This window comes from Hevea brasiliensis, chromosome 11 (genome assembly GCF_030052815.1).
Source record: "Hevea brasiliensis isolate MT/VB/25A 57/8 chromosome 11, ASM3005281v1, whole genome shotgun sequence".
Taxonomy (NCBI): domain Eukaryota; kingdom Viridiplantae; phylum Streptophyta; class Magnoliopsida; order Malpighiales; family Euphorbiaceae; genus Hevea; species Hevea brasiliensis.
In genome coordinates this window covers 6279835-6302483 of record NC_079503.1, presented here as the reverse complement: position 1 = coordinate 6302483, position 22649 = coordinate 6279835, and the positions used below count along the sequence as shown (strand labels likewise).

Sequence of the window (22649 nt, the reverse complement as noted above, 5' to 3'; positions counted from 1 at the left end):
AAATAAAAGAAACTTTTTTCTTTTGTTTTTGACAGTTTTTTTAATGCACTCTTCTCTTTAGTTTATGGGTTTCCGTAGAAGTGTCAGAGACAAGAGCTGCCACTGAGGCAGCTCAGCTGCAGCAGCAGACAGAGAGGTGCAGTCATAATATGAGCAGAGAGAGAAAGGGAAAGTGAGGGGTGTCAGCATTATAATCAGAACCATTAGTTTTGTCCATGTACAGCAGATTCTGCAGGCTAATGGTCCCTGAAATAAATATACCTACTCTACTCTTCTTCAAGCTCTCTAGTAATAATAACAAGTGATAACCCATACACACTCACACACACGCTGCACCTGCTTTCGTTGTTCATTCCTGCAACTGTCTCTCTTTAACAGTTTCGCTTCACTGTTCTTTCTGAGGGAGCTCTTTTCCATTTCTCTTTTGGTTTTCTGTTCGAGAAGTTCCCCTCTTCTTCTTCTTCTTCTTCTTCTTCTTCTAAGATGATGAGTGGAGCAAACAAATTTCCATTCACTGCATCTCAGTGGCAAGAGCTTGAGCATCAAGCACTAATATTCAAGTATATGGTCTCAGGCATTCCCATTCCATCTGACCTCCTCTTCACCATAAAGAGAAGCTGCTTGGACTCTCCACTCTCTTCAAAGCTGTTTCCCCGTCAAACTTCACATAGTAAGCCCAGTGGATACCTCTTTCTCTTTCTAAAAGATTCTTGATGTATTCCTTTCCTTTTAAAGTTTGTTTCTGTTAATTAATCTCTACATATACTTTGATTTGCTTTGCATTTGCAGTTGGATGGAGCTGTTTCCAAATGGGTATTGGGAGGAAAATAGACCCAGAGCCAGGTAGGTGCAGGAGAACAGATGGAAAGAAATGGAGGTGCTCAAAAGAAGCATATCCAGATTCCAAGTACTGTGAGAGACACATGCACAGAGGAAAAAACCGTTCAAGAAAGCCTGTGGAAGTTGCAACACAAACAGCGACAGCGAACCCTTCAATAACACCAACCGTCTCATCAATCGCCAAGAACCACTCTACTTTATTAACCCCACCTTCCCACTCTATCTCTTTATTGTCATCTGAGACCCACCAAAATCACCTTCATTATTCTGGGTACAATTCCTATCTCAATCATCAGTTTTTGTCTTCACATACTTCTTCAAGACCTCATGGAATTGGTCTTTCACCCCAAGACAACTCTACTCCATTGCTTTTGGACTCTGGCGGTTCTTGTTCCCTGAGTAACAATTACACAGACTACAGGTTCATTTGAAAAAAAGACAGTAGCATTTGTATTTCCTTGTTTTTTATTTTCCTTGTGATTGCTTTCTTGAACATTGGTTTGATTTTTTTTTTCTCCTTTTCTGTTGAAAATAAGAAACAGGAGTGCTTATGGGCTGAAAGAAGAGGTTGATGAGCGTGCTTTCTTCTCATCAGAACCCTCTGGTTCTATGAGAAGTTTATCTAGTTCATCTTTGGATGATGCTTGGCAATTCACTCCACTCACAATGAGCTCATCCTCTACTTCATCTTCTTCAAACCATAGGAGTCTGTCTGGTTTACATAATGAGTACTCTTACTTACAGCTTCATAGCTTAAGTGATCATGATGCCCCAAAACAACAAAAGCAGTATCAACAAAGTTGTCTTCTGGGAAGTGATATGAAATGCCTTTTACCTATGAAAATTGAGAGAGAAGAAGAACCCCAAAAGACTGTTCATCGTTTCTTTGACGAATGGCCGCCAAAGAACAAAGATTCATGGCTCGATTTGGATGATAAGTCACCAGATAGCACATCAGTATCAACAACCAGACTCTCCATCTCCATTCCCTCCTCTTCACATGACTTCCCCATCTTCAATTCAAGAACACATAATGGTAAATTTTTTCTCTTTCTTATTTTTTGTAAAATATCTCTTCATTTATCAAATCCTTCTTGTCCCTGAACTTTTTTTTTTCCTTGGCAGATGGTTGAGTTTTCAGCTTTGTGTTTCTCTATGGAGGGCCAAGAATGTACTTGCTTAGTGGGCTTGCTTCTTTTTGTTAGGTTTAAGAACTAATTCTTATTTTTTATTTGTTGCTTTTGTAGCAAAATGTGGTTGGGATTGAATCATGTGTATGTTTAGTGATGTATCCAAAGTCTTCTTTCTTTGCTTTTGTTCTTTTCTACTTCAGTTAAGAGTTCATTAATGGATTGACAGCCAAATCTTTTTTAATTGTTGCCCAAAGATAGGAGAGAGATGTTTGAATCTTCATGCTTTCTCTCAATTCAAACACAGCTCAACGTGCTGCACGGTGCAGTTATGGTTGAGGGACCTAATGTCCCCAGGCTTTGTTAATTTGTCATTTCTCACTTCACCTAACAGTCCAAAACCCATCTTAAGTTAGTGGTAGAAATATACCCTACCAACATACAATTATATCAAAACTGTAGCCTGTGTTTGTTAATATGAAACATATCCATACTAAATTGGGTTTTGATAATCAAATTAAAAAGCTTTCAATTTCATGGGTATTGGGAACCAAGGGCACAATCTTTCCTCATCTAACATTTCCCGCATAAAACGCCACTTCACAGATTAATCAAGTGTTATCAAAAGAATGTTTGGGTTGGGCAACGCAATGAGAAGAGGGGCATTTTGGTCATGGAAACTGAAGCAGCAAGCAGAAGGGGTCAGGTCAGATAAAGGCCAAGGCATACTGAGCATTAGTCTGCAGATGTTCTGAACCTTCTGGTGGGATGAGCGTGGGTCTGGCTTGCCTCAGAAAAAGAGTGTTTAGAGAATTGACTAAGAAGGCTTTCCCACTGAATCAGTAGCCAGTAAAGAAGCAAAACCTAAGAATGCAAAAGTTCCCGAATCCGACTCGGCCCGAACCGATCAATTTTCTCCGACTATGTCCTATCCTTGATTTGTGCGGGGCATGGATAGGATAACCTTCTCCCCACCCCGAAATCCCATAACTTGCCCGCACAATAATATATTATTATTTTTATTAAAAATAATTTATTTTTATATATTTAAATATTATAATTTAATAAGATATATAAATATATTATTAAAATAATATATAAAACTTACATTTCTAATTATATTTTATTCTTACATTTCTAATTATATTTTATTTTTTAATAAATAAATTTATATTATATATTAATAAATTAAAATAAAAAAATAAAAAAAATTCCTGGCAAGGAAATCTACCTGCCTTGCACCTCGACAGGAAATACCCCACCCTGCCCCACCCTGCTCTGACCCCAAACTCTTGTAGGGCAGCGACAAGAAGAGTGATCCCCGCCCCCGACTCACCTCGTTGCCACTCCTAGCACAACCATATGGTACACTAATTTATGAGCCCAAGCAAAATTTGCTTGTCAGTCATTACTCCAGATACAGACATGGAGAGAAAGAGGGACAAAAACAAAAAGCCATGCCTCACACTTTGAAAACAATCAACTCTGTTCAAGTATTGAATTCAAGAGACAAGTATAGCATTAAGATCCCAAAAGCTAAATCTCGAAAGCCCGTGAGTATTGTCACGACTTGATTCCATGGGCCAGACCAACACTAAGATTTGGACTGACATAAAGCCCTCGAGGTCCGTAATAAGCGTCATTATTCTCAAATCCATAACTAGAGCCAAAATTAAGGCGCAACATGCAAATAAAATAAAATATTATATTTTTATTTAGGCCAACCCATCCCGATAACCATCATGTATAAACTATTCAATATCATAAAAAATTTTCATTTATTAATACCATAAATATATAACCCAATGTTACAGTGGAGTTCTAGTTATTAAACAAATAAATAAGTAAATAAATAAATAAATAGATACAAAAACTATTAAATTAAGAAGCACAACCTGCGAATGAAAAATGCTGATTAAACTCGAATAACTAAACTCGCTCCTCATGCAAGTTAGGAAAAATATTTGAACAGAAATGAACGTTTGACTCAAAGAGTTTATATATTGATTATAGATGTAATTTCTATAACTATCTAAGAATAGTATAATCCTACCATTAAATGCACATCCAACACATAAATCAAATAATTCACTCAATATTTGCACGAGAAGTTAATTTGGAGCTATTCATACAAACAGCGTATATATATATATATATTGAAGTTGATCCTCTATACAGCTTTCTTAATTTAATACCTGCTAGTGATGTCAACTTAAGGCGGACTTTTACTTAACAATCCAAGTGCGGGGGTCAGCGAGATCAACTCTGTAACACCCCTCACCCGGCTACAGTGTAGCCGAGCAAGGCGTGCTACAATCGGTGCTGGAGCACCCAAACTTATCTTACTTTATTTTTGAATAATTTTGAATTCATTTAATTTAATATCAATTATTTTTTTGATGGAGAAGCCAGTGGAGTTTCTCATATTTTATTATCGTTTGGCGTATTTCAATATTCACCTGTTTGAAATTCAACAATATTTTAAAATAAAAATCTCATCCATGCTAATCATAATTATCTCATCAATCATTCTCATAATTTTCTCATATTTCAAATCTCATCCATACATTTCAATTTCATAATCATTTCCATACATTTCCATTCATACTCAATTATATATATATATATATATATATATATATATATATATATATATATATATATATATATATATATATATATATATATATATATATATATATATATATATATATATATATATATATATTGGAGCTGATCCTCTATACAGCTTTCTTAATTTAATACCTGCTAGTGAGGTCAACTTAAGGCGGACTTTTACTTAACAATCCAAGTGCGGGGGTCAGCGAGATCAACTCTGTAACACCCCTCACCCGACTACAGTGTAGCCGAGCAAGGCGTGCTACAATCGGTGTTGGAGCACCCAAACTTATCTTACTTTATTTTTTTAATAATTTTGAATTCATTTAATTTAATATCAATTATTTTTTTGATGGAGAAGCCAGTGGAGTTTCTCCTATTTTATTATCGTTTGGCGTATTTCAATATTCACCTGTTTGAAATTCAACAATATTTTAAAATAAAAATCTCATCCATGCTAATCATAATTATCTCATCAATCATTCTCATAATTTTCTCATATTTCAAATCTCATCCATACATTTCAATTTCATAATCATTTCCATACATTTCCATTCATACTCAATTATATATATATATATATATTGGAGCTGATCCTCTATACAGCTTTCTTAATTTAATACCTGCTAGTGAGGTCAACTTAAGGCGGACTTTTACTTAACAATCCAAGTGCGGGAGTCAGCGAGATCAACTCTGTAACACCCCTCACCCGACTACAGTGTAGCCGAGCAAGGCGTGCTACAATCGGTGCTGGAGCACCCAAACTTATCTTACTTTATTTTTTTAATAATTTTGAATTCATTTAATTTAATATCAATTATTTTTTTGATGGAGAAGCCAGTGGAGTTTCTCCTATTTTATTATCGTTTGGCGTATTTCAATATTCACCTGTTTGAAATTCAACAATATTTTAAAATAAAAATCTCATCCATGCTAATCATAATTATCTCATCAATCATTCTCATAATTTTCTCATATTTCAAATCTCATTTATACATTTCAATTTCATAATCATTTCCATATATTTCCATTCATACTCAATTCATATGTAAACATTCTCAAATTACATAAGCAAAATTTTTAAATTTCTTTAATTTACATAATTTAAAAAATAATTACAAAATTTCATAATTTACATGATATATAAATTAATTACATATGAAAAGGCTAATTTATTAATTTACATCGCGTTCCTATTAATTACCTGTTCATAATATACATTACAATACAATATTTAAGCAATTTATGCAAAATATAAAATATGTTCTATATGGGCCCTATCTACATGCATTGCTAAGGAGGTGACAACCTTGAATACTTCAGGCACTTCTGCAGATCAGAACTCCAAAATCTCAGTTTAATATTTTTATCTGGGCTTTACCTTCAGTACCTGCGTGAGGAAACAATTCCATCGGGCTAAGCATTGCTGCTTAATGGTGCAATAATATAACAAGAAAATAATATACAAATAAAGATAGAAATAAAACATAATTCAAATAATTAAGATTTATTTATACTTCACATGCGATTTCTAAAATTTAATATGTTTTATCCTAATTTAGTCTTCTTTGAAAGTGTTTATTTTGTCAATGTACAGTAATAATGTACATAGAAAAATGATCTAAAAATAATAAATTTATGCTTATATTATTATGTAAGTCACATTTATAATATTTATGTATGTCATAATTTTCTTTGCTAATCTTTTAGCATTTTCTCAATATTTTCTAGGTTGTCTCAGTTTATTTCATAACAAGTAAATTTTAATATCAGTCCAGTTTATTTCGATTTTTTCTAATAAATAACTATTCTAATTTATTTTAGGTCATCTTACTCATTTATTTAATTTCTAATATTTTTAATTACTAATATTCTTAACTTATTTTAATAAATTTCACTGCCCATGTAACCTATGATAGGCTGACTAAACTGGATAACGGGTTGTTGGCACTGGACACTGCGGTGCCTCGGGCCGTCATACCATGGGACACGGAATGTCAACCACGTATGCAGTCAGTATGGCTAAAAAGCCATGATAATACATAATCAGGTATAAAAACCATGAGTGCGGGCATAAAGCCATGAATGCGGGCATAAAGCCATGAATACAGGCATAAAGCCTTTCGCAGTACTGCTAAAACAATACCCTATTGGCATGCCAATCTATCCAATCTGACACACATGTCTAGGCAATACAAGGGCACATAATATCATTAAATATTAATATATTGTGTTTTATGGCTTCATTATTTCATGATAAATTTCAATTATAATTTATACATTCATTTGATCATTTATATGAACACAATTCACATCAATTATCCTTTTATACCATTGTACTCAAAGTACTTTTCCTTTCTACAATAATGAGAACTAATGTCTCATTCATACATTAATATGGTTCATTTTTTCATTCATTATGTTATTCATATTGATAACAATTCTAAACAATGGTTCACATGTACCATTGTGTTCAAAACATTTTTCCTTTCTCATTTATACATTCAAAAATCTACTTATGTAATTACAAATTTTATATTTCAAGTTGAGTTACTAATATTTTATGAATTCTATTTGTGATGGGCATATAAGCCCTAACTATCTATTCACATCAATTAGGTGACTTATTTTTCATGTTTCAAGTAATCCATGAACATTTCATGGATTTCAAATTTATGGCCTTAATTTCCTTTTAACAATTTCGACTAGGATGCATAGTCCACATTTGTCATATAATTCTAAGCATTTAAGCTTAGAATTGGTTCTAGGTCTTCATTTTAGTTTGCTAATCATTTTGATTACTATTCACCTTACTAGTCAACCAAAATGTTGACTTTTTCATACTTAATGAATATGTTAATTCTAATTATACCAAGATCCCACATTTTGAGTTTTACATTTGCTAGCATTAATTGCCAATTGCAATTTAAAGTCCCCTAGATGCATTTCTAAATTTTCAATTTTAATTGCCTAAGTTTACTGTTCCATTGGCCAATTTTACAGTGGAAACTGGGCTAACTTTTCTTCATCAAAGTTGTTTCTTATTGTGTCTTCTTTAATTTTCTTTTTGAATCACTCCATTTAGAGTTTTGTAGCTCAAGTTATGATCATTTTACCATAACTAGCCGGAGTGATCTGTATCCAGATTTTCTGGGCAATTTGGTTCTGCCAGATTTGGTGACCTAAGTTTGGTTGGCAATTTGACTAGGTTATGGTCAGAATTTGGATTTGTGTTCTTCATGAAAGTCGTAGGCCTATGTCTAATCTTTCCAATGACCAAAAATCAGGTCATTTGGACATGTTTAGAGGAAGTTATGGCCAAATGAACAGTTTGGTCAATTTTCTGTATTCAGTGTTTGGATTTCCAGATTGGGACAGTGATTTGGTCAAGATTTGTACAGAATTTGGGCATGGTTTCTTCATGAAAAATGGGACATTTTGTCGTAGGTTTCATCTCCAATTGGCCTCACACTAATTGGAGGAACACAACTTCAGTTATAGCTCAAACAATACATTGGACTCAAAGGTCCGAATTTCCTGCATAAGATCAACACTCCCAAATTCAATTCTCCCAACTCCACAAACTTCATTTGACATATTTGGAACTTCTAATAGTCATTAAATCATTCTCAATTTAGTCAATTTCAAGCAATTTCACCAAATCCCCTAATAGTTAGGTCAAAACCCTAACTCATCATATCCCAAATCATGTAACTCACATCTAAACATTATGACTATCAAGTGTACCTATCAATCATCATCCATAGGCATATTTATTATCAATTAAACTCATTATGCCCTCATGTCTCAAGGCTACTGAAATTTTGATCACCTCACACATCCACCTGTCACGACCCAACCTATGGGCCGGACCGGCACTAGGACCTGGGCCAGCCTAAAGCCCCCAAGGCCCATAGTAAGCCTAACTGTTCATTAACCCAACTCTAAGGCCCATTTGGGCCCAATATCAAGAAAACAAACGGACAGAGTCCGGCCATAAAATGGACTTTCCAACGGGGAGTTTTCGACTCACCCGACCTGTAAACATAATAAATACTCAATTGGGGAGCTCAGCTCACCCTCCACATACTCATATCCTCATAAAAATAAATGGGAGCTCAGCTCCCTCATCCAATCCATCAAACATGCATATCATTATACGTTTGCAGGTCCAACATGATAATAATATTACAGACCATAATCAAATAAATACTTCTAACACATGCGGAAACTCTAGGAGTAAATAAAATTTACACAAATATTGATAAACAACCTGCGAAGGAGAAAAGCAGGTTAACCAAAATAAAATCCTCCTGTAGCCTGAAAAAAATATTGAACAGGAGTGAGCGTTCGACTCAGAGAGTAAAATATAAAGCAGGTCAACTGTCGAATTTCCGCGAATCGAGGATACTTACACGAAGCCCATAACACGGGGGTTAGTACATAAATTTTTCAGAATTTTCTAAGCTCATTAAATGCTCGGAAAAACACTGCGAAGTTCCGTGGGACCCACCGAAAAACGGTGTCGGAAAAATTCGAAATTTATGTCGTTATGAAGCTCTCGACGAGAGGAGCGTGCTGGTAGCCTCGGTTTTCTCGTGGAATTCACGGTTTTCGAGAAATCTAGCCCAAAAGTCGAAATGGGCTAAAATCTTCCCGAGCAAAAATCGGACAAACCGCTCGATGGATTTTGGCGTTCTTGGTGTCTATGGAAAGCTCTCGCCGAGTAGATGATTTTAGACACAAGACCGGTCCAATTGGTGGCGGATCGCGGGATTGGCGGGAAGCTGAATCGACGCACGCGCAGGGGGCGTTGCGCGTGCGTTTTCTAGTCGTTTAGCGGCGTGGCCGGGAGGGCTAGGCGGTGGTGGCTACCGGGGTGGGGAGGAGAGAGAAAATGCGAGGAAGAGAGAAGGAGGAAGGAACGCGCGCAGGAGGAAGAAAGAGAAGAAGACCATCCGATTCGACCGGTCCGATCCGGTCCGATTCGATTAGGCTTCGATTCGAATACAAAATTTTTGAATTTTTACTCACGCCTCGGACCAAAAAGCGAGGTCCAAAAATTCTGAAAAATTCGAAAACTCGAGAAAATACGTAGACTCCAAATATATTTTTAGTTTTGCCACGTGGTCTTTAAATTAATTTTTAAAAATCATCAAAGTTTATATTTTCAGAAAATCGAACCCAATTTTTAAAATCCGAAAAATCTCAAAAAAATTTCTAAAATTTAAATGAAATTAAAATACCAAAAATGCTCATAAATTTAATATTTTTGGGGTGTTACATTCTTCCCCTTACGTAAAATTCGCCTCGAATTTTACACAAAGCAGAATAAAGCACATGATTATACATTGAGCAGATAAGGGTACTTGCTACGCATGTCCCGTTCGACTCCAGTGCACTCTTCCAGATCGACTCCTCCATAAAACCTTAACCATAGGGATCTGTTTTGATCTCAGCTGTCTCACTTGGTAGTCCACTATGGCTACAGGCTGCTCCTCAAATGTCAAGTTCTCTTTTAGCTCTATCACATCCGGCTGCAGTACATGAGAAGGATCGGTAATGTATTTCATAATCATGGAGATGTGAAACACGGGATAAACGTCAGAGAGGTTGGGTGGTAGTTCCAACCGTAGGCAATCGCTCCAACTCTATCGGAACCTCAAAAGGTCCGATATACCGAGGTGCCAACTTGCCCTTCTTTCCAAATCTCATGACTCCCTTCATTGGAGAAACCTTCAGGAATACATAGTCGCCCACTGCAAACTCCACATCCCTCCGTCTGGGGTCTGCATAACTCTTCTGTCTACTGAAAGCTGTCCTCAGTCGTTCCCTGATTAAAGGAACTACCTCTGAAGTGTACTGCACTAGGTCTACATCATGCACCTTCGCTTCCCCCATTTCTGTCCAACACAGAGGAGACCTACACTTTCTTCCATATAATGCCTCATAGGGTGCCATCCCTATGCTGGAGTGGTAACTGTTGTTGTAGGCAAACTCCACCAAAGCTAGCTGCTCATCCCATTGACCTCCAAAATCCAAGACACTCATGCGAAGCATGTCTTCCAGTGTTTGGATTGTCCTTTCAGACTGTCCGTCTGTCTGAGGGTGGAAAGCCGTACTGAAGTTCAACTGTGTGCCAAGTGCCTCCTGCAACTTTCTCCAAAACCGAGAAGTGAACTGGGGGCCCTCTGCCGATATTATGGAAGGAACTCCATGCAATCGACTATTTCTCGAATGTAGAGCCGGGCATACTGTACTGAGTATGTAGTCTTCTGGGCAAGAAGTGAGCTGATTTGGTTAGACGGTCTACAATTACCCATATCGAGTCATATCCTCGCGTGGTACGAGGCAACCCAGTCACAAAATCCATAGTGATCATTTCCCACTTCCATTCTGGGATAGGGAGCTCTTGCAGCTTCCCTGACGGTCTCTGGTGTTCAAACTTCACCTTCTGACAGGTCAAGCACTTGGACACAAAGTCTGCTATGTCTCTCTTCATGCCATTCCACCAGTAGCTATCTTTCACATCATGGTACATTTTGGTAGAACCTGGGTGGACGCTGTACAGTGTGCAGTGTGCCTCTCGCATGATTTCATTCCTGAGGTTGTCCACATCGGGCACACATATCCTAGAACCTTGCACTAGGGCGCCATCATTGGCAGATCCAAACTCACCACCTTCACCTTGCTATACTCTTTCTATAATCTTCATCAGTTGTTGGTCTCTGTGCTGGGAAACTCTAACTCTGTCCCTCAAGTCTGGCCTCACTGAAAAGTGAGCCAACAATACCCCCTCATCTGAAAGATCTAGGATTAAACCTTGATCCATCAGCTCATGTACCTCCTGAATCAATGGTCTCTTCTCTCTTTTGAAATGTGCGCCAAGCGCGGAGAAGATTTTTCTGCTCAAGGCATCTGCCACAACATTGGCCTTTCCAGGGTGGTACTGGATGGTGCAATCATAGTCTTTCAGAAGCTCCATCCATCTCCTCTGTCTCAAGTTTAAATCCCTCTGTTGGAAGATATACTTCAAACTCTTGTGGTCGGTGTATATCTCGCACACTTCACCAAACAGGTAGTGTCTCCAGATTTTTAGTGCAAAGACTACAGCCGCCATTTCCAAATCATGGGTGGGGTAGTTCTGCTCATGCCTCTTCAGCTGCCTTGAAGCATAAGCCACTACCTTTCCATTCTGCATCAAGACACACCCTAGGCCAACTCTGGAGGCGTCACAATACACGTGTATCCTTCACCACTCACGGTAGTGTCAACACGAGGCGGTGGTTAGACACTCCTTAACCTTCGAAACTCACCTCACGATCATCTGTCCAAATGAATGGAACATTCTTCTGGTCAACTTAGTTAGGAGCCGCAATCTGGAGAAATCTTGTACAAAACGCCTATAGTAGCGGCTAAACCAGAAAACTTCGCACCTCGGTGTTGTAGGCCTAAGCCAATCGATTCTGACTTCAATTTTCTTGGGATCCACTTGAATGTCGTCACTAGAAACCATGTGTCCCAAGAATGAGATGCTTTCTAGCGAAAATTCACATTTTGAAAATTTGGCATATAGCTGGTGCTCCCTCAACGTCTGCAACACCATCCTCAAGTGCCACATGTGTTCTTCCTCGGTCCGAGAGTATACCAGAATGTCATCTATGAATACGATGACAAAACGGTCCAAAAATGACTTGAACACCCTGTTCATCAAGTCCATGAAGGCTGCTGGTGCATTAGTGAGTCCAAAAGATATCACCAAGAACTCATAATGACTATATCTTGTCCTGAAAGCCGTTTTGGACACGTCCTCATTCCTGATTCTCAACTGATGGTAGCCTGATCGCAAGTCTATCTTGGAAAAGAATCTAGCTCCTTGGAGCTGATCAAACAAATCATCGATCCGAGGAAGTGGATACTTGTTCTTCACAGTCACCTTGTTCAGCTGTCTGTAGTCGATACACAACCTCAATGACCCATCCTTCTTTCTCACAAATAGAACAGGAGTGCCCCAAGGTGAAGTGCTCAGACGTATAAAACCCTTGTCCAAAAGCTCCTGTAGTTGCTCCTTCAGCTCTTTCAATTCTGCTGGTGCCATCCTGTAAGGTGGCATGGATATGGGGTTTGTACCCGGCACAACATCAATACAAAACTCTATTTCCCTTCCTAGTGGCAACCTCGAAGCTCCTGCAGGAAGACATCCATAAATTCTCGACAACAGGGAACATTTTCCATGCTGACACCTTCTACAGATGTATCTCTCACCAATGCCAAATACCCTTGGCATCCACGCCTCAACATTTTTCTAGCACTAATTGCTGACACTAAGTTATATGGAGCCACGCTCACATCATCATCAAAGCTAAACTCTTCCACACCAGGTATGTGGAAATACACCTTTTTGTTCCTGCAGTCTAAAGTGGCATAATGAGTTGCCAACCAATCCATCCCCAAAATTACATCAAAATCCATTACTGGTAAAGGAACCAAGTCTGCTGGGAGGATCTTTCCATCCACTACTACTGGGCTACCAGGAAAAATCATATCTACATTGTCGACACCATATTTTGGCCGATCCCCAAAATACTTTGAAACCGATCCCCGGTGCTAAGTTTCCTCGGAGTAGCTAATCACGTTTCCGATCCCTCTTTGGTAGGCGGTCACATTTCCGACCTCTCCTCGCAAAGACGTGAATCAATGATAAGTCCTACGCATCCCTTGAAACTCACCGATCTCTCAAATCATTTACCGATCCTTCAAACCCGTTCGGATTTCCGGACTGTCAAGAATATTCCGATCCTGTTGATAAATGGAGTGAACTAGCACTAGATCTTTTCCTACCAGTTTTATTGCCGACCTCCTTTCCGAAAGTTTAAGAGCTAAAGTGTTGGTTCGATTCCGATCTTAAGTGTTCGAGTTAAATTTTCGGTCAAGTTCTGTTCAGCATTTCTTCCCTACCGATCTCATGTTCAGAGTGCTTTCCGATCTCTCATACTTAGATTAATAATCACATTTAGTTTTTGTTTTGCTGTGCTCATACAATCAAATATTCAGAAAAATAATTTTTCAAAATTTACCGATAACAATCATTAATTGAACAAAAGGCATTTCATTTCATGTCATAATTTGTACATAGTTATTGGTGAGGATCACCCCACTGATCTACATTTGATCACTCCTCTCTCCCTCTCACCCTCGGCTTCATCCTCACTATCTTCACCATCGCCCCGGTGCAGTCGTCCATCCAAGAAAAGTCTTCTTACGGTAACGCTCCGGAGTGCGGCTAAGAGATCCTTGTGATCCTTCACATAGGCCTCAGCTATTCCCGTCACCATCTCCTCATCCCTCTCCTTAAGCTCCTTATCCTTCGCCTCGAGTTCCTCTATAAGTTGAGCGACCTGAGAGGAGGCATTGGCGTGGAGCGCTGGACTTCCTTAAGAGCGCGGTCCTCTCGTCCAAATACTGTTACGTTTCGGCCAACCGGTCTTCATGGAGCTTTGCCCGCCCTCGACTGAGATATATAATCCCGAGCCGATGAGAGTTCGGATCGGAGGGAATCCACTTCTGGTTCTTCTTCCCGATCTCCTTACCCAGCCGAATCCTTTCGGATCATGGTGCGTTCACGGACACTCCACGTTTAAGCTCATGGTCCGAGTCAATATGTCATCAAGGCCACTGGGATAGCTGTCCCGATCCTCTGAAAGAAGATGGTAGACCCGGGACTTTAGCAAAACCGGGTTCTCCTTAACGATTCGGTTATCCTTCAAGGAGTCGATCGATGTCGAGCGCCCGAGAGGAGGTCCTCGAAGCTTGAGTAGGTCCCCTTTCCGCGCTTGGGACAGCTGCAAGAATTGAGGCGCTCTTCCGATCTAGGAGGAGATCGGGTAGCCAGTGGTCGAGGACCCAAGGTTGGGAGGATCTCTTTGTATCTCCCGTGCTCGCGACAGTGTTTGGAGTCGCTCAACGCTTCATCTCCTTTACTTTCCGGAAGATCTCTCTTTCCTTTTTCCGCTTCCTATGACCTTCACCACCCGCCATACCGCACGAAGAAAAGGTTAGTGAGATCACTAAGGTCGTGAGAATTGAGATATAGAAAATACCGATGCCGAGGTTAGAGAGGAAGTTCGCGGTCTTGGCGGTGGAGCGCTGAATGATCAATGGTGCGGCTCGGCGATCACCGAATCCAAACAAGAATACTTTTAGTGGCAGCCTCACTCTTGAGATCCATCACTATCAAACTTTCCTCTTCGCTCGAGGTAATATGGTTGGAAGCAAGGGTCCCCAGTACCACCAGCTGGGGAAATCCTCAAAGCGGCTCGGTTCTTTGCTCCTCAGAATGAAGAAACGATTCTTCCAGTTCTTAAGGGACGAGGCGGATCGGAAAAAGAGCCCGCAACTAGGCCGCTGAAAGAACCGATGGTCATCGTCCTTTCGGTGAGTTAGCGGTGCGGCTTGGCGAACACTTTAGCCGTAGGTCCGATTCCCTTAGCTCGGCATAGACCTGAAAGCTACCAAGATCCGCCACGAGTTGGGGTGAAATTGAAAAAATGATGCTCGAAGAAATTTTAAGACCTCCTTGTAGAAGTCATCCGAGGGGAAGAAGGCGCTTTAATTGTTCCTCGTACACCATAACCATGTCGTTCTCTTCAAAGAAATGATTGACACGAAGGTCGTCATGGCACTTGATTAGCTCGTACAAGTCGGGCCGAATGTTATATTCTTGGCTAAACGACCGAAGATCGGATTCTCGAAGAACCGATCGTAGCTCGTCTATAGGGAGATTCTCCCTACCTGAAGGGCGCGTACGCCTTAATGGTACGACCCGCCCCTGACCTGGAGCAGGGACCCTAAGAGGTTCGGGTTGCGTGCTTGGCCCGGCCGCCTCTTCCTCATCAGACGATGACCAAGAGAACTCAATGGAAGGAGGGCTCGCCGCTCTCTGACCTTCGGCACCGCTCATTTTCAAAAGAAACAAAGAACTTAAACAAAAAAGAAGATCAAAGTCCTTACCAGAGTCTAATCGGTGTCGGAGAAACCGGAGAAAATGAGAGAACTTCGAAGCTATGAGCAGGAGACTGAAAATGAAATGAGAAAACAACTGGCTAACCCTCCCCTATTTATACTAGTCCGAGCATTTAATGCTCGCGAGGTTCTAGGCGGCGCATCGATTGGTGAGACTCGACAGCTGTTCTGACACTTTTCTCAAATATCAGAATGTTCAGAGATCGGTTAATCGGAGATCGGCATAACAAGTTAAATATTTTGAATAAAGGATCAGTCAAGTGTCATTCAAGTAAAGAACCAGATCGGATAACCACCTTAGAGATCGGAAAATAATCAATGCAAAAAATAATAAGATGATAACTGCAAAATAAAGTCTTTATTTGCAAAAAGATCGGATTACAATAAAGGACTAACTACATCATTTGGGTGATCTCTAGAGATCTGATTACATTGACAGACTACATCATTTTGGCGATCTCTAAGGATCGGAATACATTGGAGATCTGACTATATCAAAAGGCCGATCTAAGGATCGGTTTACAACTGATCCCAAGGATACTCCCAGGAGATCCATGGATCAGTTTATAACTTATCCCAAGGATACTCCCAGGTGTTCTAAGGATCAGTTTATAACTGATCCCAAGGATATTGCCGACCGGATGCTTCATCCGCTGTCGGAACACCCAATGTGGATCGAATCGCCGTTTAACACTCAATGTGATGAGAAGCCAAATGAACTCGATTGAGCAACTCGAGATCGGTACAACCAAGCCCGCAATACGGATCGGTCAAATTCGGTTCTCTCACCATCGCCAATTAGGACCATCCATTCAGCGTGATCGTAAATTTTCCGTCGAGGAAAAGGGAATTCCATCGGAAGAGGATCAAAACCACAGTTGTAGCCGGAACTTTCCCCGGAACAGCTAGAACCAAGAAACAAGGAGAAAGAGAGAAAAATCGAATGAAGGAAATGCCACTATCAACAGGGGTATATATAGGGGAAAATGGGCATTTAATGTCGAAGGGAAAACGGCGGACGCTCAAAATCGAGATGTAATTAATGCTTGGACCGAATCCATCGATCAAGGGATAAAAGAGATCGGAGATAGGAGATCGCATGAGAGATCGGAATGGGAGCTAGGAGGGATCGGAAGACAAAAGAATAAGACAAATTCGATAACCGTCGCCGAATCGAGCCGAGGTCGTTAAAGCGTGGCAGACGAGATCTCAACCGCACTCCTAAGAATCGCCCGCACGCCGACAGTGCGGTATGTCATGATCCTGTACATCCCAATCCCCACCGTTGATCTCACTTGTAAGGATGAATCAGAACCCTTGGATCAAGAGAGAAGACGACAATACCAGCGTCTTTCACTCTCAGCCCCCAGATCGTTCCGGACAAAGGATTCAAGACCGTCGGATTAAAAGAGGAAAAGGACAAATATTTTGAGAAGCGATCTCAGCCATTCGTTTTGATTCTCTTTAATTCCTGAACATCCGATCATGTACTTCAAAATCCTGACCCTCCATCTCCCTCAAAATGAATCCTGACCCTTCATGGGGAGCACCCGATTCCTATAAATACCTGCATGAAAAACTGTTCAAAGGAGGACGGACGAAAAAAAAGAAAGGCTGTTATTATAGCGGAAGAACTCTGAAAATTTCATTCAGTTTGTTATTCTGCTACTTTGAAGTATTGATTGGAAAGACTTTTGAAACTAGTTTTCTGAAGTGTTTCTTGAAAAAGGATTTTGAACACTGGAACTCTACATTTCCAGCTTGTTCATCACCTGATCACGCCTTCACTTTCAACTCTTTATCATCTCTATTTTCATCCCTTCTGTTGGAGCTCAAATCCCACTCAGTTGTTATCTTGACCTAATCACATCATAGCTAGGCTCCCTCCAGTTCACGGTGAACATCAACTCTCAGGCTAATCAGTCCGCGGTCTTGTTTCTAGTGGCCACCCCACAATTATTCCTACAGATTCAGCTCCTCCCAGGTAAGAGCTCACGTCGCTGTTGTATTAAGTGTTTGCGTTCATTTCTTTCGTAGTCTCTCTGTCCTTTTTACGTATGTGATTTTTCTCCAAGTTCATCTCGTGCAAAGAGACCCAGAAATGTTATTCTCAGGTCATCTCTTTAGTGATTAGTGTGCCTTTTATTAATCTTCGTCATTTCTGAATACAAGCTTTTCTGGTTCCTAGTAGAGTGTAAATGGTCAGGTAAGACGTAGGTAACTGCAACCTAAAGATCTCTCTTAAAGGGAAAATCTGAATAATACATAAGGAAGATAGTCAAACTAATAGGTCGACATAAACGACAGCGGCAAAGATGCCATAAAATGGAAGTAAAAGAAGCGAGTAGATTGGTCATAAATAAATATTGGTAAAATAAATACATGAGAGGTCGGTAAATCAGTCTCATTTTCCTGTCTAGCGAAGTATATTGATAAGTCCTATCCACTAGCTCTTTAAACTTCAGGATCCTTATCTCTAGGTTCTTAGGGAACCAAAATTCTTGAGATCGGAAAAATACCTTTCAGGCACCTTTCTAATTTAAAAGAGATCGGAGGAGAGTTCTTATCCGGTCTTAACTCAAATTCTAATAAACATTTAAAAGAGATCGGAGGAGAGTTCTTATCCGGTCTCAACTCAAAATTTTATTAAATAGGGATCGGAGGAGAATTCTTATCCGGTTCCCATCTCGAAATTTTAATAAATACCTAAAAGAGATCGGAGGAGGACCTCACCCGACCTCCAATTAGAATTTTAATAAATAATCGAGTAGAGATCGGATGAGAGTTCTTATCAGGTCTCTATTCAAATAAATATTAAGAAGAGATAGGAGGAGAGTTCTTATCCGATTCTCACACCAAATTTCAACCCGTATGCAAGATAATCCCAAAACCCGAATAATTAAACGCCAACTCACTAAGGTGTCTCATTTACTTATGTATCTGGGTAATCCTAATTAGTGAAAAATCAAACATTCCTTTTACCAAAAGGATTAACATTCCCACTATAGCCCTTCTAACTAATTTATAAATGACACAAAATTAAATCTACTTACCCTTGTTAAGGGACGAGGTGGGGTGCCTAACACCTTCCCCACCCTAATGGACCCAACCTAGAATCTCTGTTTTGAAGTGGTTTCATTTTTAATTTAACTCCTAAATGGTTTTCTTTAGTTTCCTCAAAACTAAGGTGGCGACTCCTCACTTTTCCCACTTGGTGAGTGATCGTCAGGCGACCGCAAAATCCCGTTGGCATACTTGGCGACTCTAATCGGGAACATGTATCCTAACCCGATCTAGAGGTCCAAAAGTAGGCTTAATTTTTGTGCGATCAAATTATAGTTAGAGGGCTCACTCGCAATGTCTTATATGCTAATTATTATTCTGCTAACTATTTTGTTTTGCTGTTCTATCTCCTACAGTGCTCTTCATTTCAAAGAAAAAGGAAAAAAGGAAAATGGAAAAATAAAATCCCCGAATCGGGAAGAGGTAAAAGTGTCCCTTCACACACGAACACTTACACAATGTCCTCACACACTATAGTCCTAACCGGGCTTTCTTACCCTTTTAGGAAAGTAGGAGGGGTCATGTAGCGGTGCGTGGGTTTTACCCGTTAGTATCCGTGAAGGCTCTGCTCAAATTGAAACTCGTTCTATCCATTGTGATACTCGTGGAATTTTCCCGACAATATCATGGGGGTAGAATGGGGCTCTCTTGTTCTGAGGGGCAATTTGGGAACTGTGGCTATTAGAAAATTAGATCTGAGCTAAACCGTCACAATAGTGAAAGCCGAGTAAAGCGCCTCATAAGATAGAACCATCCGGATAGGTAGCGCTTCAGTATCGAGTCTAACTATTATAGGACAAAAAGGGACATGTTTACTCTTACCTTACTCTCTTTCGATTTCTTTTCGTTCATTTTGTGAGGGTAATCTTGAATACTACTGAAACACTTACACATTTTCCTACTTAGATAAATGTGTACGTGTCACTCAACAGTATGATTCAAAATTACCCTAATTTGTCTTACTAACGAATCTTCCCGCAGGCATCACCAAACCGAGGGTCTGTAAAAGGATAGGCATCATTTTTATCATGGCATCCTCGAGTCAGTCGGCAGAAAAGGTTCAGAATGCTAAACTTTGGTCTGAATCGGCTCATGTTCCGGTACCCTCCCAAAATGATGCTTTCAAGGCGCCTGCTAGCTCGCTACCTTCACTGGATTTGGATGAAATAGAGGTCAAAATGAACAACCTCGAGGGTCTGTCTAGTAGATGGAGGTCGCTTCCCGATCAGGTCAAGGTACAGTTTGAAGAAAAGTACGGAAGGATTGCAACCTTAATGCAAGTCAAGGTCCAAATCCCGGCATTAAAAGCCATGTTGTCGGTTTGGAATCCTAAGTACGGAGTATTCTCTTTCAATGATATTGACACGGTCCCCACTATGGAAGAATATCAGGCATTGCTAGGGATCCCATACTCCTTGCAGAACCGGATCTACTTACACCTCGAGCATAGACAGACCTGGAAACGGTTGGCACACATGTTGGGTTTTCCCCCAGAAGAAGTAAAGTCCAGAGAAACAGTCAAAGGGAACACGTATGGATGGTATTGGACGTACCTTGAGAAGCGGTTAGATCATCGCCTCCAAGAGAAACGATGGGATCAAGCTTCCGTAGCACTCGCCTTGGGAATCTATGGTCTGATCCTGTTCCCGGGGCCATTGGGGATCATCACTAGCGGCAAGAGAGGTATTTTGGGCAAGAGAGCGGGGATCAACCCGATACAGGCAATCCTTCTTTGAAACCTTGTTAACCCTAACTACTGCATAACAGGGAAAGGGTCCATTAAGTGTTGCTCTCAGTTATTATACCTCTGGACTATCAGCCACATGTGTCCTGAGGAGACAAAAGGATTGACTTGGTACCTTGACCAGCCTCCCATTGAGAAGATGATCCGGTTAGTGATAAGCCCGAAGAATGAAAAACAGTGGCGGGAACGGATTCTGAGTTTCAATAGCCATGATTACTGTTGGAGGAAGCTGTGGACGTCAAGCCAACCTGTCTTGATTGGTACAGGAGGTATTCAGTCGGTGTCCCTAATTGGAATAACCGGGTATACAAATTACACTCCAAATAGTAACAAGGCGGTTTGGCTCAACACAACTGTGATCAACATTGAAGAATACCACCAGGACACTTCTACCATGAACTCAAGGAAGAAGAAGGGTTGAAAATGGATCGCAAGTCCTGGGAAAGCATCACTCTGATAGAGAAATCACCCAAAGCCCCAAGTCCCTCGGCCGATTATCTTAAATGGAGGGCGACAGGACCGAGAACACTCTCATCAGAGAATTCAAGGACGACAACCTCGCCAAGACGCCTTATTAGAGGAAGGCGATAATCGCTGGTTGACTCGCTACAAAAGGCAAATACCGAGAACTCACAATTGCAGAACAAATAAAACAGTGGAGGACCAACAGAAACTTAAGAGAAGGGTAAGAAAGCTCAAGGAAGAGGCAAGGGCCGAAAGGATAGGGTTCGAAGAGCAAGAGGTACAGTGGGAAAAAGAAAGAAACTCTCTCCAAGCTGAGGTCAAAGAAATGAAAGGGCAGAATAGTAAGCTTCAGGAAAGGATGAAGTACCAAGAGGTGCTCGTTGAAGAGTATAAACAGGAAAACAAGAAGAAGAAGCTTGAATTAAAAGAACAGGCACTCCTCATCAACGATATCTTGAAAGAGTGTGCTAAAGAAAGAAAAGAAAAGAAAAACAAGCTGCCTCTATCAAGAATCGAAAGAGAATGTAGACCAGTGGAGAGGACAATAGCACAAGGAAAACAAGAATTATTACGAATCCGAGCACGCTGAAAGCATTCGATCCTGCCAGGCAAGAAGGAAGGTTATATGAGTATCTCAGAAAATGTCATCTCATTATAAAGAACCTCCCAGAGCTTAGGCCGATGTAAAAGATACGATGTACAAATTATTCAGTTAATGAAGTGATTTTTGGACCATTGTTTAGCAAAATTTGTGAATGAATAGTATGACTCGTAGGAACTTCCTCGCTAGGGTTATGTGAAAAATTGAAATGCGTTGAATGGACCAAGATCATAAATGCGCACTCAATCTCGTCATTGACGGTCCGACTATCGATCGATGCCATGATAAAGCTGATGATATTATCCTTTTTAGAGATTTCAACTTGGCTCTAAAATGCCACTGTATCCTTCGTCCAGAGCAGGACTTTTAGTTTCTCTGCAATAATTCAAATTTTATTTGATTTTCTTTTACTCTTCCCAGGAAATCAATATTGATTCAAACAAGGCAAGTCTGACCAAGCACACAGTTCAACCCAAGCGAGTGTACTTAACAAGATCTCGAACAAGAAAGATAATGGAAAATCAGAGCAAGTACAGAACCTACAGGGCGGTCTCCGAATTGAAAGATCGACTTTACAAATCATGAGACTAATGAAGGAAATGTCTCGTAACAAACCTACTTCAGAACCTAACCCACCATTACCTCCTCCGCCTCCTACAACAAATGATCCTCATCAAGCTTCAACCTCTTTTACCTTTCAGGACCCGACAGTCACTGTCAATCCGGTGAGCATGAATAATGACCCACCTTTCTCCTATTACCCGGCTGTCTCAAGTGCCGAGCCTCACCCTTCAATCCCGATCCATCCATTTACTCCACCCTCGGCTCCGGTTGGAGGAGCATATCACCTGATGGAAGGAGAACATAGGGCGAGAGATAACGAGAAACTATACGCCTAGAAGAAAGACCGAGGGCAATAGAGGGGCCGAACATGTATGGTTGATCGATGTGTCGTCACTAAGATTGGTGCCGATGTGGTGGTACCACCCAAATTCAAGCTTAGGATTTCGACAAGTACACTGAAACTTCGATCCTCGCATCCACTGCAACCTACATTGCCAAAATGTCGCTTTAACGGAAGGCGATAGACTTCTCATTCACTTCTTTCACGAGCCTCTCCGAGCGGCTACGAGATGGTGCATACAATTGACAGAGCAAGATACAC

At 40.4% G+C, this 22649-nt stretch overlaps 1 protein-coding gene across 2 annotated transcripts; it reads left to right on the top strand.

The window, feature by feature from the left end:
- Nucleotides 1-58: 58 nt before the first annotated feature.
- On the top strand, nt 59-2214 carry LOC110655501 (growth-regulating factor 1-like). 2 transcript variants are annotated; one of them, XM_058129766.1, is made up of 4 exons: nt 59-670; nt 790-1261; nt 1377-1876; nt 1966-2214. In XM_058129766.1, the coding sequence occupies exons 1-4, from the start codon at nt 484-486 to the stop codon at nt 1971-1973; spliced, it is 1167 nt and encodes a 388-aa protein (XP_057985749.1). In that variant the 5' UTR covers nt 59-483; the 3' UTR covers nt 1974-2214. The 2 variants fall into 2 exon arrangements, with proteins under 2 accessions (XP_057985749.1, XP_057985750.1); XM_058129767.1 differs by having other exon boundaries at nt 60-670; nt 1383-1876.
- The last annotated feature ends 20435 nt before the right edge of the window (nt 2215-22649 follow it).